Below are 20030 nucleotides of genomic sequence, written 5' to 3' on the forward strand. Positions count from 1 at the left end.
TAAGTTTAATTATGTTTTGCTATTAACAAGGATCAAAACCGTGGAAACTGTGCCATGTTTGTTAATCAGTTTGTTAGTAGAATATTCACATAATCGTATTATAACTATCGACAATACGTTTCGAAATGACTGTTAATGCTGGATGTTTACATCAAATGTAAATAAATAGTAAAAATGCGTTATTTTTTCGGACAACATTTCAGTTAATTTTAATATTGGAAAATCGAATCAAATCTGTGGATTGTGACAATATCGACAAAAGCGTGGTACATTTAACATATATGATCAAAGTCATTGTTTATGGTAAACATTGTATGGTGGAAGGGCCGTGATTGTTACGAGGAATAAGGAGTGATAATTAAACCAAATTTTAACATCGGATTCATATTTATGATGCTATGTGAATACTTTGAAAATTATGAAATTTCGCGCTTAATACTTATATATGTCACCGGAATGGTAATTGAAACTTGCTAAATACATTTGAGAATATTTAGAGATTATACCGACAAAACATATTGTGTGAGTATTATTAATTTGTATATATAGATTTTCTCCTTTATTCCATTCAGCTTATTTAACATTTACAAATGTTTTATAATTAAATTGAATTTATTTAGTATACATAAGAATTTGTTGACAACTGATGCTATGCGTACGGTGTTTTAGTAAGATCTTAGATCTTATAACGATATAATATTTCATCGTTTTCAATGATACCATTTACGCAACACATACGAACGAAGGACGTATCCATAAATTTAAGCCATTCGATGACCTTTGAATTCGGCGCATATCGCTACGACTGATTGAGATTATAACAATATACAATTTTCGAGCGATTCTGATAAGTTTCAATTAACATTCTCCTCGAAAGTGATGGATAGCTCACAGACGTGTTAGTGATTTATGCGCTCTGGGAAAATAATTCACGTACGTCACCCGTTTCCAATTAGCAGCTATTTGGGTATTTTAATGTTTAAACTGGTCAACATGTGTGCTATTCCCTTTTCGACATAAATCTGGAAGTTCACTCCCAAGTTTGAAATATAAACGAATCTAGGGATCACAATAACGCTTAATGGAATCGTCACTAGAAAACGTTACGTCATCGATTAGTAACGTTACTACTGTTAACGTCACCCTGTCGGACAAGGAGCTGTTGGACTTGAGGCTTGGTGACCGACATATGTCGACGGTTGCTCTGGTTGTCCTGAACGTCATCTATATTGCAATATTCGTCAGTGGTATGCTGGGCAATATATGTACTTGCGTAGTGATTGCAAGGAACAGGTATGTTTGTTTTCATTTATGCGCAAATTGTATAGAATAAAGAACTTATTTTGATATTTTTTTGCACATTCACCTTTATCTTTATTAATTCAGAAATTAGTTTAATATGTTCTTTTTGTCGGTTAGTACTAACATAATTCAAGTTGAGTTGATGACAATGTAAAATTGTGTAGAAAGACATACATATTCAGTGTCATTAAGTGTAATAAAATCGAAATTGTTCTGACACTTTTCTCGGAATATTCTTGATTCATTAAAGCCACAAACCTTGCCTCTGACTTTGAAATGAAATGCATGTTAATCAATACATATAGATGCAATTTGAAAGTGTGCAAAATTGTCATTTAAACTATAGCCTATTTAGCAAGTAACTTATTATTTTTCAAACGGTACCGCTTTTAAAACCGAAAGTAGGAGTTCTAGATGTATACGTCCATTTCAACAAACGCGATTATTTTTAAGTTTTAAAGCGCAAAAAGACGGATTCCTACCTTGTAACCACCAGATATATTCTTATTGGCATAGATAAAATATGTTTCTTATTTTTGCACAAATTTACCATGCCAAATAATGTGTGTGACTTTAAAACAGTGTTTTGTAAACGAACACCTCTTATAAGTATTTCGCAAGGGTTCGGATTATGTAAACTGCCATTTAGAACAACAGAACATTGTTTTACGTCTGTTGGCCATATTTGCACATTCAAAGAGGACGATTATTTTAAGAATGTTTCGCTGTTTATTTTTTAACGTATTTTTCGCAGTTTGTTTAAAAGAGCTTCTTTTTTTTTCTTGCCAACAGTTAAAAAAATGTAACCTTACACTGACCTATTTTGCTTACACGATAACGTTCATTGTGAGGTCCGAGACGTTGGCATGATTTTGTTAAATGAAATTCATTTGAACATATTGCCGGGGAAAATGGCAAACCATGCATAAATCGTTTCAGCTGTAAACTAAGCATTACGTATTTTCTTTGTATAGGGTTACTGTTTTAAGTTCTGTGATATTCCGCTGATAAAAATCAATACCTTTAAAATCTTATTAATAGCATCTTAATCCAGCTACTTTGATATCAGTATAGACAGTTTTAAGTTTGTGTTTTGTCTGACGCACGTGTTTCCTAAAGTAAGGCTGGACTGTTAATCATAAATATTGAACTACTTACTTTTCCATCATGTTTGATCGTGTTTAGCATTTCGCACAATAGTCATAGAGAGAGAGATTTAGATTCGAAAAAATTTATATGAAAAACATTCAAAGTATGTACTGTAAACAGACAGGGCACTTATTAATTCATCTGTGCACATCCAAAGATTATATCAAACTTAATAGGAGATTCTTTTTGGATGTAGTTGTTGGTCAATTATAAATACTTAGCCTTAACCAAAATTAAATCAAAATACAACTTTCTGACACTGGTTCACATTTACTTCAAAGACCTAAACAAAAACATTGATTATGCAGATAACCCCACATAAATGATTTTCCTGGACGATGCTTTCTAATAATCAAGACATGTTATAACGAATCAAAAGGCTGTAGGAGCTGGAGGCCTGTGGCTAGATTTAGTGTGCTTGGGAAAAAGTATTGTCCGAATTCCTCCCTTTATCCGAATATATACGGATTGACCCTAGCGGTTGAGTGCAGAAGCTCAGAGACTGTAAGAAAGGCAATAGTTGTGATATACTACAGTGTACATATACGGTGGAGGACTACATGATACTGGTGGTGGGAACGATAACATTTTGTTCAACTCTACAGAGCTGGTAGAGGTTCGTCTACATAGGCTGTGAAGATATACAACAACAACAATAACAACATTGCCGCAAAAAAATGTTATTGTACGCGTAAAATAAATCACTTTCAATAGCATAAAATAGCTTTTTATTGCATAATTAACAGATCAGGAAAACACTCATACTTCCTTTGTAATGTATATACAAAAGAAAATCCACTTACCCTGATAAAGAACGGTGTACAGATTGTGTACTTTGTCTCATTGATTTGCGCGCTCGATCTGCGCAGTGAAATACCATATCTGGTTACTTGATCTATTTCCGAGAATGATCGCTGATATTTGTTTGTTTTTTTATTTTCTTTTTTTCTTAATGTCTTGTTAACGCAAACTAACTTCTTAATTTGTCGTAAGATTTTATTACATGAGTGTGGTACATAAGAAGTCGTCTGGTAGTTTTGTTGAAGCCCAAACTAGGTCAGGTTTCTTGTCTTTATGACACATTTTTTACGCGAAATACAACAGGGTGCAGGATCACGTGACTTAATGGGGTTCACAAATGGATGTTAATCCATGTTTCAAGTTTCATGAAAAAATATGAAGAACGTTTAAAGTTATCGCAGGATCAAAAAAAAAAACACCATTTTCAGCAGTATTTCTAGTCTATTTGTTGCCATAGCAACCATAATGTTTGACGTAGAAACAACATGAAATGACGTGCATAATGTCCATATTGCCATCTATCCATGTTACAAGTTTCATGAAAAAATATTAAGAACTTTGAAAGTTATCGCAGGATCCAGACAAGTGTGACAGACTCACAGACAGACACACAGAGCAAAAACCAAAAGTCCCCTCCGGTGAAACCGGTAGGGGACAATAACACGTATACAAATTATTACAAAATACACCGGTAAAATAGATTTACATTTCTGTAATTCATTACTATACAAGTGCAGCCTCTTAATACAAACTGCATTAGCTTTTAAAGGTTTTATTATTATATCAGCAAATCGATATGAAGTACGTTGGCTCTTTGCAGCACGTTTAATTCGTAAAAATACAACAACATAAAATACTATACATCGTCCAAATCGCCTCGCATGCGATTCTCATAAAGCATAGTTATTGTTGTTTATATTAATTTTGTTTAAGCCGAAAATTAAGCGACATATACATTTTTAGGTAAACATTTAATAAGTTCACAATAAAACCATTAAATAAGGTGTATAAGAATGGCAAATATGGTCAACCAATATTGTACACATTGTTTTTATTCTTGGCTTATCGCTTACCTCTGATAATTTAGAAAATGAAATACAAATATTTGTATTTTTGTTGCGCTTGCTCTCTCAAATGTGTGGGTATAAAATAAAGTCGAACAACTGGACAATGTGTTGGGGTGTTGAAATACTTCTTATTGACCGTTCAATAGCGGTGACCGCATTAAGTATTAATGTTGTTATATTTGTTAATATTTTGGTCGCTTTCCGTGAACATAATATACATCATACTGATGTAGGAATTAATAATCTTCAGATGCTACAGAACTTTTAATTTGTGTGCATTAACGGAGCCCTTTTTTTTACACACATGTTTATTTGAAATGTGTTACCTTGTTAAGTATTTTTCATAACACTTGTTTCTTACTCATAAAATAAGACATCTTAAAATCATCGCATTTTTAACAAATTGAACCTGCTGTTCCAAATTGTTGGGATGTTGTTTGTTTGCCATTTAAATTACATGCCTCATATTGAAATTTATATTGACCTCCTGCTGATGCGACCGAATTTTTACTATGTTTGTATTTAAGACACTTAAATGATTTACACATATGTTCATTTGTTATTTGCAGGCTTATGACAAAAGTCACATATTTAATGAAACACTTTCAATTAGATTAAAATCTTACTGATAAATTCAATGATCTTAAACACTATAGCTTTTTTTTTAAATTGCGCCTCTAAACTTCTTAAATAATTAATTTGTTTGTGTGTTGTTTGAGATCTGCACGATTTAGATACATAGACGTGCATTCTGGACACCAGACCATAGCAAAATATAGAACACATCGTCCTAATGACTTGCACGTCCCATTTAAGACGACGAACAGCAAGATGAAGACATTATTCCTTAATCTAGAGCACGTTGTCCTAGTGACCTGCTCGTTAAGTTTTAAACGGCGAACAATCAAGACGAAGACAACATGAATTACCATGAACCATAATTACTTGTCCTTATTGAACACGCGACAACGAGCAGACGAACACTTGCATACAATAACGTCTTGAACGGGCATTGATACACGTATAAAAGCTAATTAAAGCCTTGTGATGGCAAGATGTTTTACATTATGTGACAAAACGGTAATTGAAACGATAATGTCCAAAGAACACCTCTTACATTTGGCAAAATGAAACGCACGTATGGGAACTAATCCGATTTGAAGAACATGCAATCATTATTAATGGACAAAACATACTTGTGTTAAGATATGTTTGCCTATATTTAATCATTGTTTAAGATAACGGTTAATGATTCCATCGTAATTTACGAGTATTTTTGAATTACAGAATAATGCTAACACATTTTGTTTTATTTTACAAAGTCTGGCATGAACCAGCTAAAACTTCTAGCACATGCACATATTTATACATGGCTTTTATTGAATGCATACTTTATGGTACTCTTAAAATATCGTGTACAATGAGCTTATTGTTTATAAATAATTTTAATGGAAGATTGCAATAGCAAAATGAAAAACAGATAGAACAGAAATAACGCAATCAAATATTGATTGTATTCACCAATTAATAGAAAAGCCGTTAAAGATAAAAATCGTATTTGTATTTGGTAACAAATGGACATGTTCCATGTTCTACATACGGTTAGTTATACTGTTAATACATTGATGTCATCCGTGGCTTCTCATCTAAATGGTCGACATATTGGAAATACAAGTAAATAACATACACATACATGTACTATCTGAAATAAAGTCAATTTGCTGCACACACACGGCTTTCGGTGCATCATTTACGCATACGAATGCTATAAATAATACAATTATTTACCAATTGGATCCATAATACCATGCAATCACCTTCATTTTATTTCCGTCTTATGTGACCAGGTAAATAAAAAAAGTATTATCTGTTTTACATAACATATTGCACGCATATGTTAACATATACAATAACTATCTACCAAAAAGAACAAAACGTCTTTGATGGATGTTACTTCAAACTCATCTTTATACACTGAACGCTTTGAATACCTACATAAACGAATACATGTTTAATCTTATTGAACACGTGTGTTAAAAATATCGTTAAGGATGAAAATAATTTAATGTACTCCATTAATTGCAGATGTTTTTTTAGAATATGTAGAAATGTATAGGAATTATTGTACACTATAACATCCGCGTGCTCATAATAAAACAACAGAAAATTACTCTAAGAATGCCACATAATTTATCACTGTAAGGGTTTAAGAATGATAATAATATTATTCGAATGTCTGGAAGACTCTCTTTTAATTAAGGATCACATCGAAAAGATATAGTTGATAAAGGCAAAAGAACACGATTAACACAACTTGATAATATTGAACAAATTAAGGTCACTGTAATGCGCCTTTTATGATGTTAAGCTATATTTAATTATATTTAGATATTTATACCGATGGGTTAATTTCGATAATGCACGCATTTTGGTAAAAATAACTGTTTATAGTGTATATTTCCTACATACAACCGGCATTGTCCTGTAATATTATTCCCTTGCTGGTCATAGACAATTTGTTAATTTCACACATCGCCAGTGGACAAGGATTTCGTGCGTAGTCAGTATCCTATTTAGAAAGTCCAATGACATATACATTATTAACGATTTTAATTAAATAACCCCTTTCAATTAAAAAAACATTACACATTACTTAGGCTACCGTTGACATGAAGTTATTTATTTATTCCTTTTGTGTGTGGATCACCCTTTGCGTTATAAAAAGCCATGCGATAACAATTTCCCAATTATAGACGCCTATTAAAACAAATCTTATACGATGCACTTATACTTGAGGTTGATTTCATGCGTCGAAAGATGACAGCTATTTTGTAACAAAGAAACCATAGCAACAATAAGATCAGTAAATATTAATATGGTAGTGTTATGTTTTATTCTTTTTATACACGCATTTTTTTCAACAATTGTAGACATTAATGATTCAAGGAATAAGCGGATATAATATATATCTCGATATACTTTTAGTGTTATAATAAAACAGCAACAACACACTCATGTTTTATTTTCTTCCAAAGTGAACTGAAATAACTTTTAGTGAGAGCGCATGATATTGGAAAGAGGACATTGAATACATTCCGTTAAATTTAAATACAATAAGATGTTCAATGTTAAAGGAAACTTGTCATGTTTTGGTAAATTGACGAAATTAAAAAAAAATGTTTTAGATTTGCAAATGTTTGTTGTTGTTATGACATTTGCGAGGAAACAGAAATACTGAACATTTACCATGCTTAAAAATATCAATTAGACGATTTCAAAACCTGAAATTATTAAGCGTTACAAACGCGAAGCGATTGAATAATTTAAAGAGTCGTGTTGTAATTGTTATATTTTGACATACCGAGGATTGCTTATATACTGTATAAAACAATACTCTTATATTGTGGTGGTTGGTTCAAGTGCTAGACTTTTACTCCAAGAATCAGTGGTTTGAGCTATGTTAAGATTTCCTTTGTTTATTTTATACTTGTTTTTTTAATGGAGCGATTTAGTTTCAGTATTTTAATTTATTAATTTAAAGCATTTAATAAAAATTGTCAAGGCATGCCAAAATCTGTAAAAAGGTCCCTTTTAACACATTTATTTCAACACGCTTATGTACTAATTGAACTTTTTTTTTCGAAAATGTTTAGCATGTAAAAAGATGGTTGCTGAATGCCACTTTTTATGTACAGCTAAAATCAACAATGATTAAAACCATTTAATAAATTGTCGTGTTATTGATTCGCAGTGTATGATGACATTCTCGTCGATTTATTCTGAAATGTTCGGGGCTATATTATAATTTCCACTTGACCTATTATTTTCCTGAGACACATGCTTTCCCACTCAACTGGACCGTTATATGTTATAACTCACACATGTAAAGAAGTGTATGCACGTCAATTGTAAATTTAATACATAAAGTTCAACTGTACAAATTCTTTCTAGTTTAATTATTAAGGGGTTGTCAAAGAAGTCTATCTATCTATCTATCCATCTATCCATCCATCCATCCATCCATCCATCTATCCATCCATCCATCCATCCATCCATCCATCCATCTATCCATATATATATATTTAAACTACCATTATATTTTTACTGATTAACTCAAATTAAGTAGTCTATAAGTACTAAGTCCAGAACTATACTGTAAATGTTCAAACGAAATGCTCACAACAAATTTGAATGAATTTGAAGAAAACCTATACACAATATTTCATTTAAAGGACATAAGGCAAAATATATATCATGTATTCATACATTAATGTCGCTTTTTTGCATTCAAGTATAATAGAATAGTATGTTTGTGAAAAGCGTTCGCGATTGTATATTGTTGAAAAAACAACATAATTTTACACCAGAAGTAATTATTGGTGAATATGATTATACTAAACAATGCATATCATTTACGTTCAATACAAATGAATTTCACATGAGATGAGGAGAATTCGTATCATGACAGATGATTTTGTACTTTTAAATTGTGTAATTCAACTAGTTAAGATGAACATGAGTATTCTGCGAGTATTCTGCGAATGAATATTATTGTTGTTGTTTTTTATATAATTTACGTTCTGTTTTTGAGTCAGCTGCAAATTCGCTAACTCGTTGATTAGGGCCATTTATAAACAAGTTCATCGTTTACAGCGTCTAGAGACTCATTAAGTCATTATTGTGCATTTTGCGTCTGTAGGTGAATATGGCATTTTGATTTAGTGTGATTTGAAACATGTTTTACCTTTAAAGTCCGATTATTTCACATAGTAATCGCCGCTTGCTCAAGTGGATACATTTTGGTTTATAAACGTTTATTTGGCAGCACTAAAATATTATCTCTTTTAATTTATGTTACGAATAATACTTCAGTATTCACAACATGCAAGATTGATTTTGTCCCGAGTGCCTATTAAAAGCAGTTGGTATTCAAATCATCAAGTCTGTTAACAACAAGACGTACGTTTCATGTTTGTTTGATGTTTGCCGCCTTATCAAAATGATTAGGCGTTGCTTATTGAGCAAATTAAATGGCAACTTTTTAAAATGTCAGAGCGTTATGTTTTTAACTGTTACATCAAATTTATTTCAAAACAAGGCATAATTCTTCAAGAAACTTATTCAGATCAATCGACGAGTGTAATAGTGTATCCCAGAGCATATGAAGATGTCTGCTGACAAAAATATGATAAAATATAAATATATGTGCGTCGGATTTCCAATATATATTTCCATTAAACAGCTTTCGGATAAATTTAATATAGACCAATCCATAAGTGTAATTACTGTCTTTTGTATTTGTTCATATCATATTTAAGCGCAGTTTAAAACGATCACACGCACAATTAAAACACTTTTTTAAAACGTGATAGTGGATATTTGTTTTACAACATTTAACGATTTACAGAAGAATTAGTGTCTTTCTCATCACCATTGATAAGATAATATAATAGGCGTTGCCAAGAAGAAACACGCTTTTCAAAGGGAATTTCGTTTATCTAATGTTTTGAATTTTGGTTTCAACGTATTACTGCTTAATATTGGTTGCACACACGATCATGTGAATCATGTTGTAAGTACATTATATAATCTTAGTTAATACTATTTAATCCTTGAATATGAGTTTAAAAGGAACACTAGTGTTACTTAAAGAAACAAGTAGTGACTAATATATGATACATTTAAAATCTCCTGACATTTTGGAAGGTTGTTGATTCAATTCGCATCTTAAATATAACAAACGACCAGTACTCGCTTTTTGCAGATATATTTCGAAACTCCTAACAATCGGTATTGTAGAATATGATAAACACAGAGACGATGAGATTATCTAGCGTAAGTCGATGCAATGACAGAGCATTAATTGGGGCTTTCAAGATGAAATACGGATGTCGTAATAATCACTGTAATATTCTATGGCATTTCGCACACAAATTCACACGCAACGTTGACTCTAAAGTTGCCTTTTCCCCATAATGAGATTTTTGTTGATATATATCGCAGACCCACAAGCGATGATGCCTTCTTTATTCATCTCTATTGAAGGCTGATATTTGTTTTATTACGATTACTGTTTCTGAAGTTTCATAAAACAAATATTGGCAAACATTCGGGTCCTTTTCGGTAAAAAAACCCATCGTAATACGATTTGGACGTTCATAGTTTAGCTATGATCGGCGATGGTTACCGACCGATGTTTGTAGGTATCACTCGAATAACTAGCACGTTCGAGAAAGGTTTTACATCGTCAAGTCTAATTATGTAAATACATGTAAGATAAAAACAACAGAGCATTAACAAAACTAGAATATTACACAAGTACTATGTACAAATATTTGGCATTGTCTTTTTCGAATATTATCATTTGTTATGTTGTCATCCAAGCCTCGCAAGTGTATTATATTGCAGTAATACTATCGTTTCATTTGTAGAATGAAGGCAAATATGCAACATACCCATCGTAAATATTTAGTTATTTAGTGCGTTGAAATAAAATTGCATAATATATAATATAAGGTTTACTTTCACTTTCGCTATTCGCTATGCGATCATTTAAATTATTCCATGTACTTAAGTTATTTGTTACTCTTGACCTACTTCACTTGTTTTCTTTATTTTCTTGGCAAGACAAACATATGTAAACTATGAATACATGTGACCCATTAGATATATTAAGCCAAAAGTCTTGATATAGTTTATCAATGTATTTTCCGAATTAATACTTCGAGTATATAGAACTCAAGGCCTTGCACAAATAATAAACTATATTATCAGGCAAGATTTTGGCAAGAAAGCCAACATATCCGACACAATTTTTTCCGGTACGCTTAATTCAATTTGAGAAACAAACAGCTAAATTCAAACAGGCTTTACCGTTGATTCGCCGAAAACACGAAATCATTAACATGTGTAAATGAATGGAGACGTTTTGTTCTCGATGAAAACGAATGAAAATATCAGCACTAGCAACACCAACATTATTATGTTAGCGAACATGTTGAAAGCGTTAAAATATATTAACATGTTCATTGTAAAAATACCAGTTATTAAGTTAATAATAAACCATGTGTTTATTTTTGATAGTTGATTCAGACTTGCACCAGTGGTTCTATATATAAAATAACTGTTTGAGATATAATGTACAAATTTCTGACTTAACAGTAAACAAAGTGTTAGACGTATAATATTCACATATACAAGAAAGAACAATACTTATGAACGTTTTTAATGATTTAAAAATATAATCAGATATTCATTTTTAGAGAAAAAATACTATTCTATTTAGCCTACACAATCGACTTCGTCAAGGTATTTTCAATTGTTAAATTTACGTCCATGTTAGTATGTTTCATATTCTATGTGGGTTATGTATGTTACTAAGCAACACGGTAATAGAAAATGTGATCGATATTCAATTTTCTCTAAAATGTTGTGTACAAATCGTATTGCAAGTGTAAAAACAACTTGGGGAGTACACAAAATAAAAAAAATAAAAAACATGTGTCGTTCTTCAAACAAATTTAATTGTTTTACACGTGTATATACGCATTTCATGAGTTTATGATGAATGTTATAGTTTAATTGTGGTTGGGCTGTACAATTTATGAAATTGTATTTATAAAAACACTCTATGATTATCTTTTTAGTTGATTGCCTTCCTTTAAGTTTTAACATTTGGCTCTCAACCATACCTTAAAGACCTTTTGCTCTCATACGCTTTCTCTTCTGCTGGTTCAGCAAATATTTCGCTTTGTTTATATATTCAATGGTCAAAATTTAGTTCGTTATTGAATGTACCTATCGTGTTAATCAAGTTGGAATACGAATAATTGTATAATATAGTATGTAACATAATTTGACTAAATTAAGAACTGTAATTTATTCCCGCTTATATTTGAAACAATTTTAATTTAAAAAATGGTTAAATGTGTCTGATAATTCATATATTAATGTAACGTTCTGTTTAAGAAAATTTCCTCTTTGGGGCAGTATTAATCGGTAAGGTATTGAAAATGATGAGTTAATCTCAAATGAATAATGGGTTGTGGTCTCCACACAATCATGTTTTTGAGAAGTCTCCGTTATAGCTAGGGAGCAACAAAAAAATTGCTTATATTAACAACTGCATTATCTGTTGAAAAGACGAGAACACATTTACATTAAGAAAAAATAAAACTTTATACACAAGTGCTATTTCAAGTATGAATTCTTAGATTATTTCTATTCATTAAATACCAGATCTTTTAAATGCAGTGAAATATATATGTATTTATTTAATAGAAGGCTCTTTAAGTAGTGTATATAACTATTAATGAACAAAATTGATAAGTGAAAATGCCGTCATATATGGCGGACAATGAACTTAATATCTGCAAAAAATACACTATGCCATTGAAACGATACTAACTTATGTGTATTGTATACCCATTCTTGTGGGTATAGAATGTTGATTTTGTCCAACAATAATATCGATTGCACACGTTGCATTTCACATGATTGCCTGAATACAACCACCAAAACTCGTTTCGGACGTCTACAAATTGACTTCAAACCAGAATAATTGTAGAGCTCTCTGTAACGTTCATTTGAGGATTTAGGCTTACCATTATATTTTACAATCTTTGGATATTGTTTGAGCCGCCTTCTGCGTAATCGTACCATCTATTTCGTAATAGCTGGGATGCCCATCGGCAATACAGTATGCGTGCACCGTCGAATTTGAACCGTGTTCAGATGTCATAACTGTACGCTAATTTGTTAGAATATAGCTTGCAGTAATAACAATGTCTGCGGTAAAGAAATATTATATAGCATTTAACATGCCACATTTCGGGTTCTTTCGTACTTCTCTGATTTAAGCAATTAAATGCGAAACTCAATCATAATATTTGAAATTGATGTATCCAAGTGAACGTTTTCTCATGAGAAAGAAGTGTAATTAGGAATTTGTATCACGTATATGCTATTTATTGCAGACAAAATAAATTATTGTGTTTTCAGATTATTGTGTTCGCCGAATGCACCAAACAAATCGTGTCTAGGTTTTGTCTTTTGAGAATACTTAGCGTGTATAATAGTATAGTACAAGGGGACTGACCTGAACAGCTACAATAAAACCATACGGTATGAAGGAGAAGAAATAATCCTAGTTATAGTGCACTTATATATTACATCACACACATACGATTTTATATAGTGTTTATCATAAGTTAAATGTTTAATATAAAACATATCAACTAAACATGTATCATCCTACCTCTATCATTTATCATCCTGGTAGATAGTATAATATATCTTCGTTCGCATCCTACTCAATGGCAACGAAAACCTCATAACCGTCGAACAAAGTTGGATATTGAAAACGCGGAGTATTGAATTGTTGGTGGTTCGTCGTCAACAACGTAAAAGCTAGATCACACGACGCAATCTCTCAATCAATCAATCAATCAATTTCCAAACAGTTGTCTTTGACCAATGCTCTATACAAATGTGTTGTTTTATTAATATGATCACGAATCTTCGTGTGTAATGTATTTGCCATTTCGTTAACGTGGCGTTCAAATTCTGACTTTAATGGCTTGGTACTAATGTATTTTACTTCGATATGCCAATATCTCTTAGCTTTAGACGTACGAAAAACAGTATTTCTTGGACCTTGACATTCAAAACAATACAGAACTATGACCATTTGTTCTTTGTTCAAGACAAAATGTTTGCAGAAATTTAATTGGTCCTTTACAAACTCTGATTGTGATTTTGCGTATCACGCAATAAGGCTGATATATGCATCAAGAATATTCTATAAAAGATTGATTTAATATTTCTTTAAGCTCACAATAGAAAAGCTTTGGCACCAGCAGCTATAATAAATTGATTGTATGTATTACAAACTAATCAAACACTATATTTTGCAATGTTCTAATCACCATTACAGAGATAAAGCAATTCATTTTAAGATAAAAATAACTGGTTATCACCACTTTCAATACATTGTGGTAGCACTGACGCAGCACACTTAGATAGAATAAGCATGATGTACTTGTGAAATAGATTCAATATGCGCATTATCAAATTTAGTAATATGGATTGTGTTTTTAATAGTGCTCACGAATTAAAACATAAAACTTAAATAACTGTAAACATTTTAACTTGTTTTGTATATAAAATATTCCATTGTGTTTAATTATAAAATCCCATTATGTAATACTTCGCAAATCAAATTTGACATATTTAACAATACAATAAAGAGTGCACCAACTGATTTCAAGAACATGTTAATACGGATCAGAAGACAATCAAGATTGTCGATCAGGGGGCCGTTTCATAAACGATCGTACGACAATTTTAACTTACGAGAGAATTGTGTAATCTAAATAAGTAGACGAACTAGCTCGCCATGCTCGTCAAATTTATACGCCGCTTGAGATGCCAATTTAATTATTTAAGTACTGAAAATTTATAATCATATGATATGGACTTAAGCAATGTTGTATCTTCGAAATATGTATCGTATCGTGAATGTGTACTACGATGTTTATTGAAACGGTCCCCTGGCTTTTTACCATGTCTCCGTAAAATGTACGCAAGATGCGACTCTGGTGAAAATACTGAAGAACCCACTTACAACAATAACAGCAAACAACATCCTAAAAACACTCTTATATGCAACATCATTTAATCAATTTTTGTTTAATTTTATATATGCATTCTGTTTAGTTCATCTGAAACCTTTCATCATTTGCCTGTTCGTATTATATTAGCAAGTGGTAAGACCTCTTAGAAATAAATATTTATGTTTCCTTCCTGATGAAATAATATTTATATTATATCATAAATAAAATGTCATTATCGAAACTAAATTCGTGGCAAACAAAAAAATATTTGAATACATAGACATGATTATTGAAAAAAGTTTATATGAATTTAGGTACAAACAGTGCACTGGTTTCTATCGATTCACTTCCAATTGATATTGAACATCTCTTATGACGATACGGTCAATCTCAAGTATGCATGGCCCTATTACCAATCCTGGGGTGCCCCCTGGGTCAAACATGCGGCGTGGGGATACGCGTCGGCCTCTGCCGCGCCATTTCTAGTTGTAAAATTATTATTATGGCCATGAATCTCAATTATAATTTCATTTGTCAAAACTTTAGTTGTGCAATATTTACAACGAAGAAGTCCAGTGTAATTTTAAATTGCCATTTGTCGATTTGAAAAACACTGATATATATGACATATTATATTCAAATTTGATGTATGTTTCCATAGGAATGCTGATTGAAGGTCGATAAAAGGGTGAGAATGCAATATGCATATGAACAAACATTACATAAACCGCATATGTTTGAAAGTTCATAAAAAGTTAAAAAATGAAGTTTCCATGATAAGTGAGGTGTTGGAATATTCAATAATGTGCAATGTTATAACTTTCAGCAGACACAACAAAGTGTTGGTTGCTCACTTACAAATGGTTTTTAAGCTTCATATCGTGATAGACGTTATCGAAATAAACTAAGAGTAAATTGTGCTCATTTAGCAGAATATTATTCAGATACAGGACAAATATAACCATCTTTGTTGGCCTCTACCGGGTTTTGGGAAACGTATTTGTTAGGAATCTTGAATTTATCTAGAAGCATTTTATCATTCATGAAACAATATATATTCAAAGATAACAATTGGTAGAAGCAAAAACGCTTCGTCATGATGGAAGATGCATTATGACGTATTAGACGTGTAGGGACGAAGTAATGAATGAGTTCCGTGCTTTTATTCTTCGCTTGTCGGGCATAATTGGCAGAGAGATAGAGAGAGGAAAATAGTGTATCCTTCCCATGGGAAACGGTCTTAATTAAAAAAAATCTGGACGACTAGCATGCTTTATAAAAGAGCCATGTATCAAGAGTGTTCGTTTAAAGGCAGTAGAAATCAAGTAAAATGTTATCGAGCCGACTAAAGGTTGGTCGGGAATCTGATTATGAGTTCGAATAATACAAAAATAGATACATATAAGCGTGTTCTTATTGTTAAGTACTAAAACTGTAAACTCTAATGATGTTTGTGATTGGTTAAAAATGGAGAAATACTGCATGATTTCAAAAAGTTTATATATAAAAGCTAGGGGATATTGTCACATAAATAGCATTGTACAAATATATCGAAATGCCATTTGCTAAAATGTATTGACATAAGAGTTGGCAAGACTAACAAGTTGAAAATTTAAGTTACATCACGGTTATTATTATGTTAATGTACGCGAAATGAGTTTAACGCTACAGTAAACAAAATATTCAATATCCAGAAGTATACTCTACTCGAGTAGAGTTCGCCAATGTTTTAGCAGAAATGCGTATTGGTTCGTAATAAGTAGATGTTGTTTCTTTGCCAATTACTTATGCATTAAATATCGAACTTTTATACAGTAGAAACACAGAAGGCATGTTTTCGGAAATTTGTAGCAATAAATGTAGAACACAAGAGACATCCTGTCGTGAATCATGTTTTACTGTATGCAGTAGTGCTTATATTTTTGTTATTTTCAGGTCCATGCACACAGCTACGAATTACTATCTCTTCAGTCTGGCCATTGCTGACTTACTCACACTTCTTCTTGGCAAGTTACTATAAAAATATGTATTGAACCTTTAAACCATTTTTGTCGTTAATCGATCAGGTAACGTTTGTTTTGTATGGCTAAATAAAATGGATTTCATATAAATACATATATACAGTCTAAATGTCTTAAATATTGCGTTGCCGTTGCTATCAATGTTAGAAATTACTAACAATTGCATCAGGGTACAAAACGTGTTTGTTTATATGTAATATCAATGTCATCACCTAATTAAACATAAATGATACCTGTCTGTTCAGCAAGGTTTGCCATTTAATAAATACTTGACTTTTTATCAACCTAGCCATAGGAGGAGGGATATTGTTTTGGCGTTGTCCGTCCATCCGTCCGTCTTTCCGTCCGTCCGTCTTTCCGTCCGTCTTTCCGTCCGTCCGTTCATCTGGCACTTTTGTGCCCGGAGCCATATCTTGAAAGTGCTTTGGCGGATTTCATTGAAACTTAGTATGAGTATATATATGGATAAGAGGATGATGCACGCCAAATGGCATTGTAGACCATCTGTTAATAACGGAGTTATGGCCCTTTTTATCTTGAAAAAATGCTTTTTTGAGTGTCAATTATAACACTTTTGTGTCCAGAAGCATGTTGACGGGGGAAATCAATTCAACGAATTTGCTTTTTAAAAATTTGTTTTGAATAATTTCATTCCGCTAGGTTAACGCATATAAGTCAAAACCAATAAGTTGAAATAACACATGATAATCACGGTTCAACGTTTGTTTTAGCACTACCGCCAGAGCTTTACACGTACTGGGAGGCATATCCGTGGAGACTGGGACAAGTGTTTTGTATTATTAAGTCCTATATACAGGAACTGACGTCATACGCATCGGTGCTGACCATCGCTGCCTTCACGATCGAAAGATACCTCGCTATTTGTCACCCAATGACCTTGCAAGTCCTCAATCATCCCACCCGAGCCGTTAAACTGTTAATAATTCAATGGATCGTGGCTGTCATTAGCGCATTCCCTTACGCCCTTTACACAAGGACCTTTTATTTCGTCTACCGAAACGAATCCAGCGAGCCCATTCCTGACTCGCTGATTTGTAATGTTCCCAACGAACATAGAGAGACAATGACATACTTTTTCCAAATATCAACATTTGTGTTCTTCGTGTATCCAATGTCTGTGATTTTAATTATGTACATTCTTATTGGAATGAAGCTACGTAAATCAAACCCGGTTCCCCACGATAGAAACAACGCTGTCGTGCAGGCTCGGAAATCAGTAATCAAGATGCTTGGTGAGTTTGCAATAGTCATTGGTTTACTAACGTCGTTTTTGCAATGGTTTCAGAAGTTAATTACAATAGTTCAATACTGGTAGGTTAAGACTAGACAGAAGAAAATCAATGTGCATTGTTCAGTACTAAATAATAATGTAACCCAGCAAACATTATCATAAGTATAATATCATAATAGAAAAACATAGTCTTGTTTAATTAAAGTGTCAAATTGATTTTATGATTTTTATGGCTTAAAGAGCGATTTGTGATTATTAAAATGAGTGCCAAATGCTTACCCGACTTGTTTTATGTAATATAAATTTACTATACAATCTCTAGTAAATTTATCAGAAGATTTATTTTAAACGTAATAAGAATATGCTATTTCAAGCTTTGTTACATATGCTATTCTTATTGCAGTTGCTGTGGTAGTTGCATTTTTCTTGTGCTGGGCCCCCTTTCACGCGCAGCGGCTCATGACGTTATATATCAAATCAGACGAATGGACCCCTTTCCTTATGACAATCCAGACACATCTCTTCCTGATATCTGGTATTGCGCGGGCTGTTATAACGTTTTATTTGACGTGTATATTTTTGTTTTGAAATGTTTTACATTAGAGTTATTGTTTTATATTTTGCATATTTTAAATTTTTCTCAAACGTCAAAGTTTACGTAAAAACAAAGTGCTTAAAACCTTTGAAATAGTCTTGTCTAGTGCTTCTAGTTGTACTTCATGATGATTTTACAAATGCTGTTCGGATGACCCTCTTCAAACTTTCTCTTAGTCCGCACGGGTAACGAAAGTTGTCCGTAAAGGATACTATTCGACACTTTTACAAACTGCAATGTTAAACAATTCAGGCCCTAATTTTTTAACTGAAGCGTTGTTTTTATTTTTAAAATATATTACTGACAGATGTCCGTACCTGTTTTCAAAACTTTTAAATTATTGCATCTATTTGTATATTATACGGTTTGTTTTAAATGGAATGCTCATAGAATGACATGCAGCTGAACTTAATAAAACTATTTATTTTATAGATGGCACATCCGTATCATAATTTTTTTGAAGTTTACTTCATACACACACATACACGGCAAAGCATCAAACGCTTAAATAAGATGAATTGGCAAGTGACCAATCTTCATCTTTAACGTGCTGTTTCATTACCAAAAAAAATAAATATGTGTTTCACTAATAAATGAATTCGAGTAGTTTTATATTGTAATACCAATGTGAATGTTAAACAAAATTATGATTTCAAAAAGTATTCTCGAAACATACTTGTGTTCGCACTGTCTTTCCAGGTGTACTGTACTTTGTCAGTTCCTCCATAAACCCTATTCTGTACAACGCCATGTCAAAGAAGTATCGAAACGCCTTCATTCGCACCATCTTGCCATGCATGGCAACGTCTACAAACACGTACACCAGCACAATAAACTCGAATAGCCCTGCGTCCAAGTCATCGCCATATTTCTACAACAAGCTGAGTACTAGACCAATGATGACAAAAACTTCCGCAGTGAACGATTCAAGTCATGAGGACAACAGTCCTGTGTAACGCAATTCCGTTTCCGGTTTAACGGAGGACAACACTTTTGCGTTTGACACTTTTACTTCCGGTTTTCAGGACGTTAAACATAGAGGAACAGTGGTTTGCGAGTATCACAATCTCTCTTCCAGTTTGAACGATCCCAATTACGAGGACACAAGACCTGTGCGACACACTCCCGCCTGCATGGATGCAATCAGTTTTTCATTTCTGAACAGCAATTAAACATTTCGTATTCGGTTCATTGCGATAAAATGAGCATAAAGTTGACAAAACGTAAAGA

At 32.5% G+C, this 20030-nt stretch overlaps 1 protein-coding gene across 1 annotated transcript; it reads left to right on the top strand.

Moving 5' to 3' along the window:
- Window positions 1-1081: 1081 nt before the first annotated feature.
- On the top strand, window positions 1082-19756 carry LOC127852599 (neuropeptides capa receptor-like). Its single transcript, XM_052386550.1, has 5 exons — window positions 1082-1293; window positions 16868-16938; window positions 17685-18206; window positions 18609-18740; window positions 19500-19756. The coding sequence occupies exons 1-5, from the start codon at window positions 1082-1084 to the stop codon at window positions 19754-19756; spliced, it is 1194 nt and encodes a 397-aa protein (XP_052242510.1).
- Window positions 19757-20030: the final 274 nt, after the last annotated feature.

Source organism: Dreissena polymorpha, chromosome 12 (assembly GCF_020536995.1).
Source record: "Dreissena polymorpha isolate Duluth1 chromosome 12, UMN_Dpol_1.0, whole genome shotgun sequence".
Taxonomy (NCBI): Eukaryota; Metazoa; Mollusca; class Bivalvia; order Myida; family Dreissenidae; genus Dreissena; species Dreissena polymorpha.

Excerpts from the sequence above, each read along its gene's own strand:
- LOC127852599 (XM_052386550.1), top strand. The coding sequence starts at position 1,082 with ATGGAATCGTCACTAGAAAACGTTACGTCATCGATTAGTAACGTTACT. Across the intron at positions 1,294-16,867 it reads GTAGTGATTGCAAGGAACAG|GTCCATGCACACAGCTACGA; the intron begins GTATGTTTGTTT and ends TGTTATTTTCAG. Across the intron at positions 18,207-18,608 it reads ATCAGTAATCAAGATGCTTG|TTGCTGTGGTAGTTGCATTT; the intron begins GTGAGTTTGCAA and ends TTCTTATTGCAG.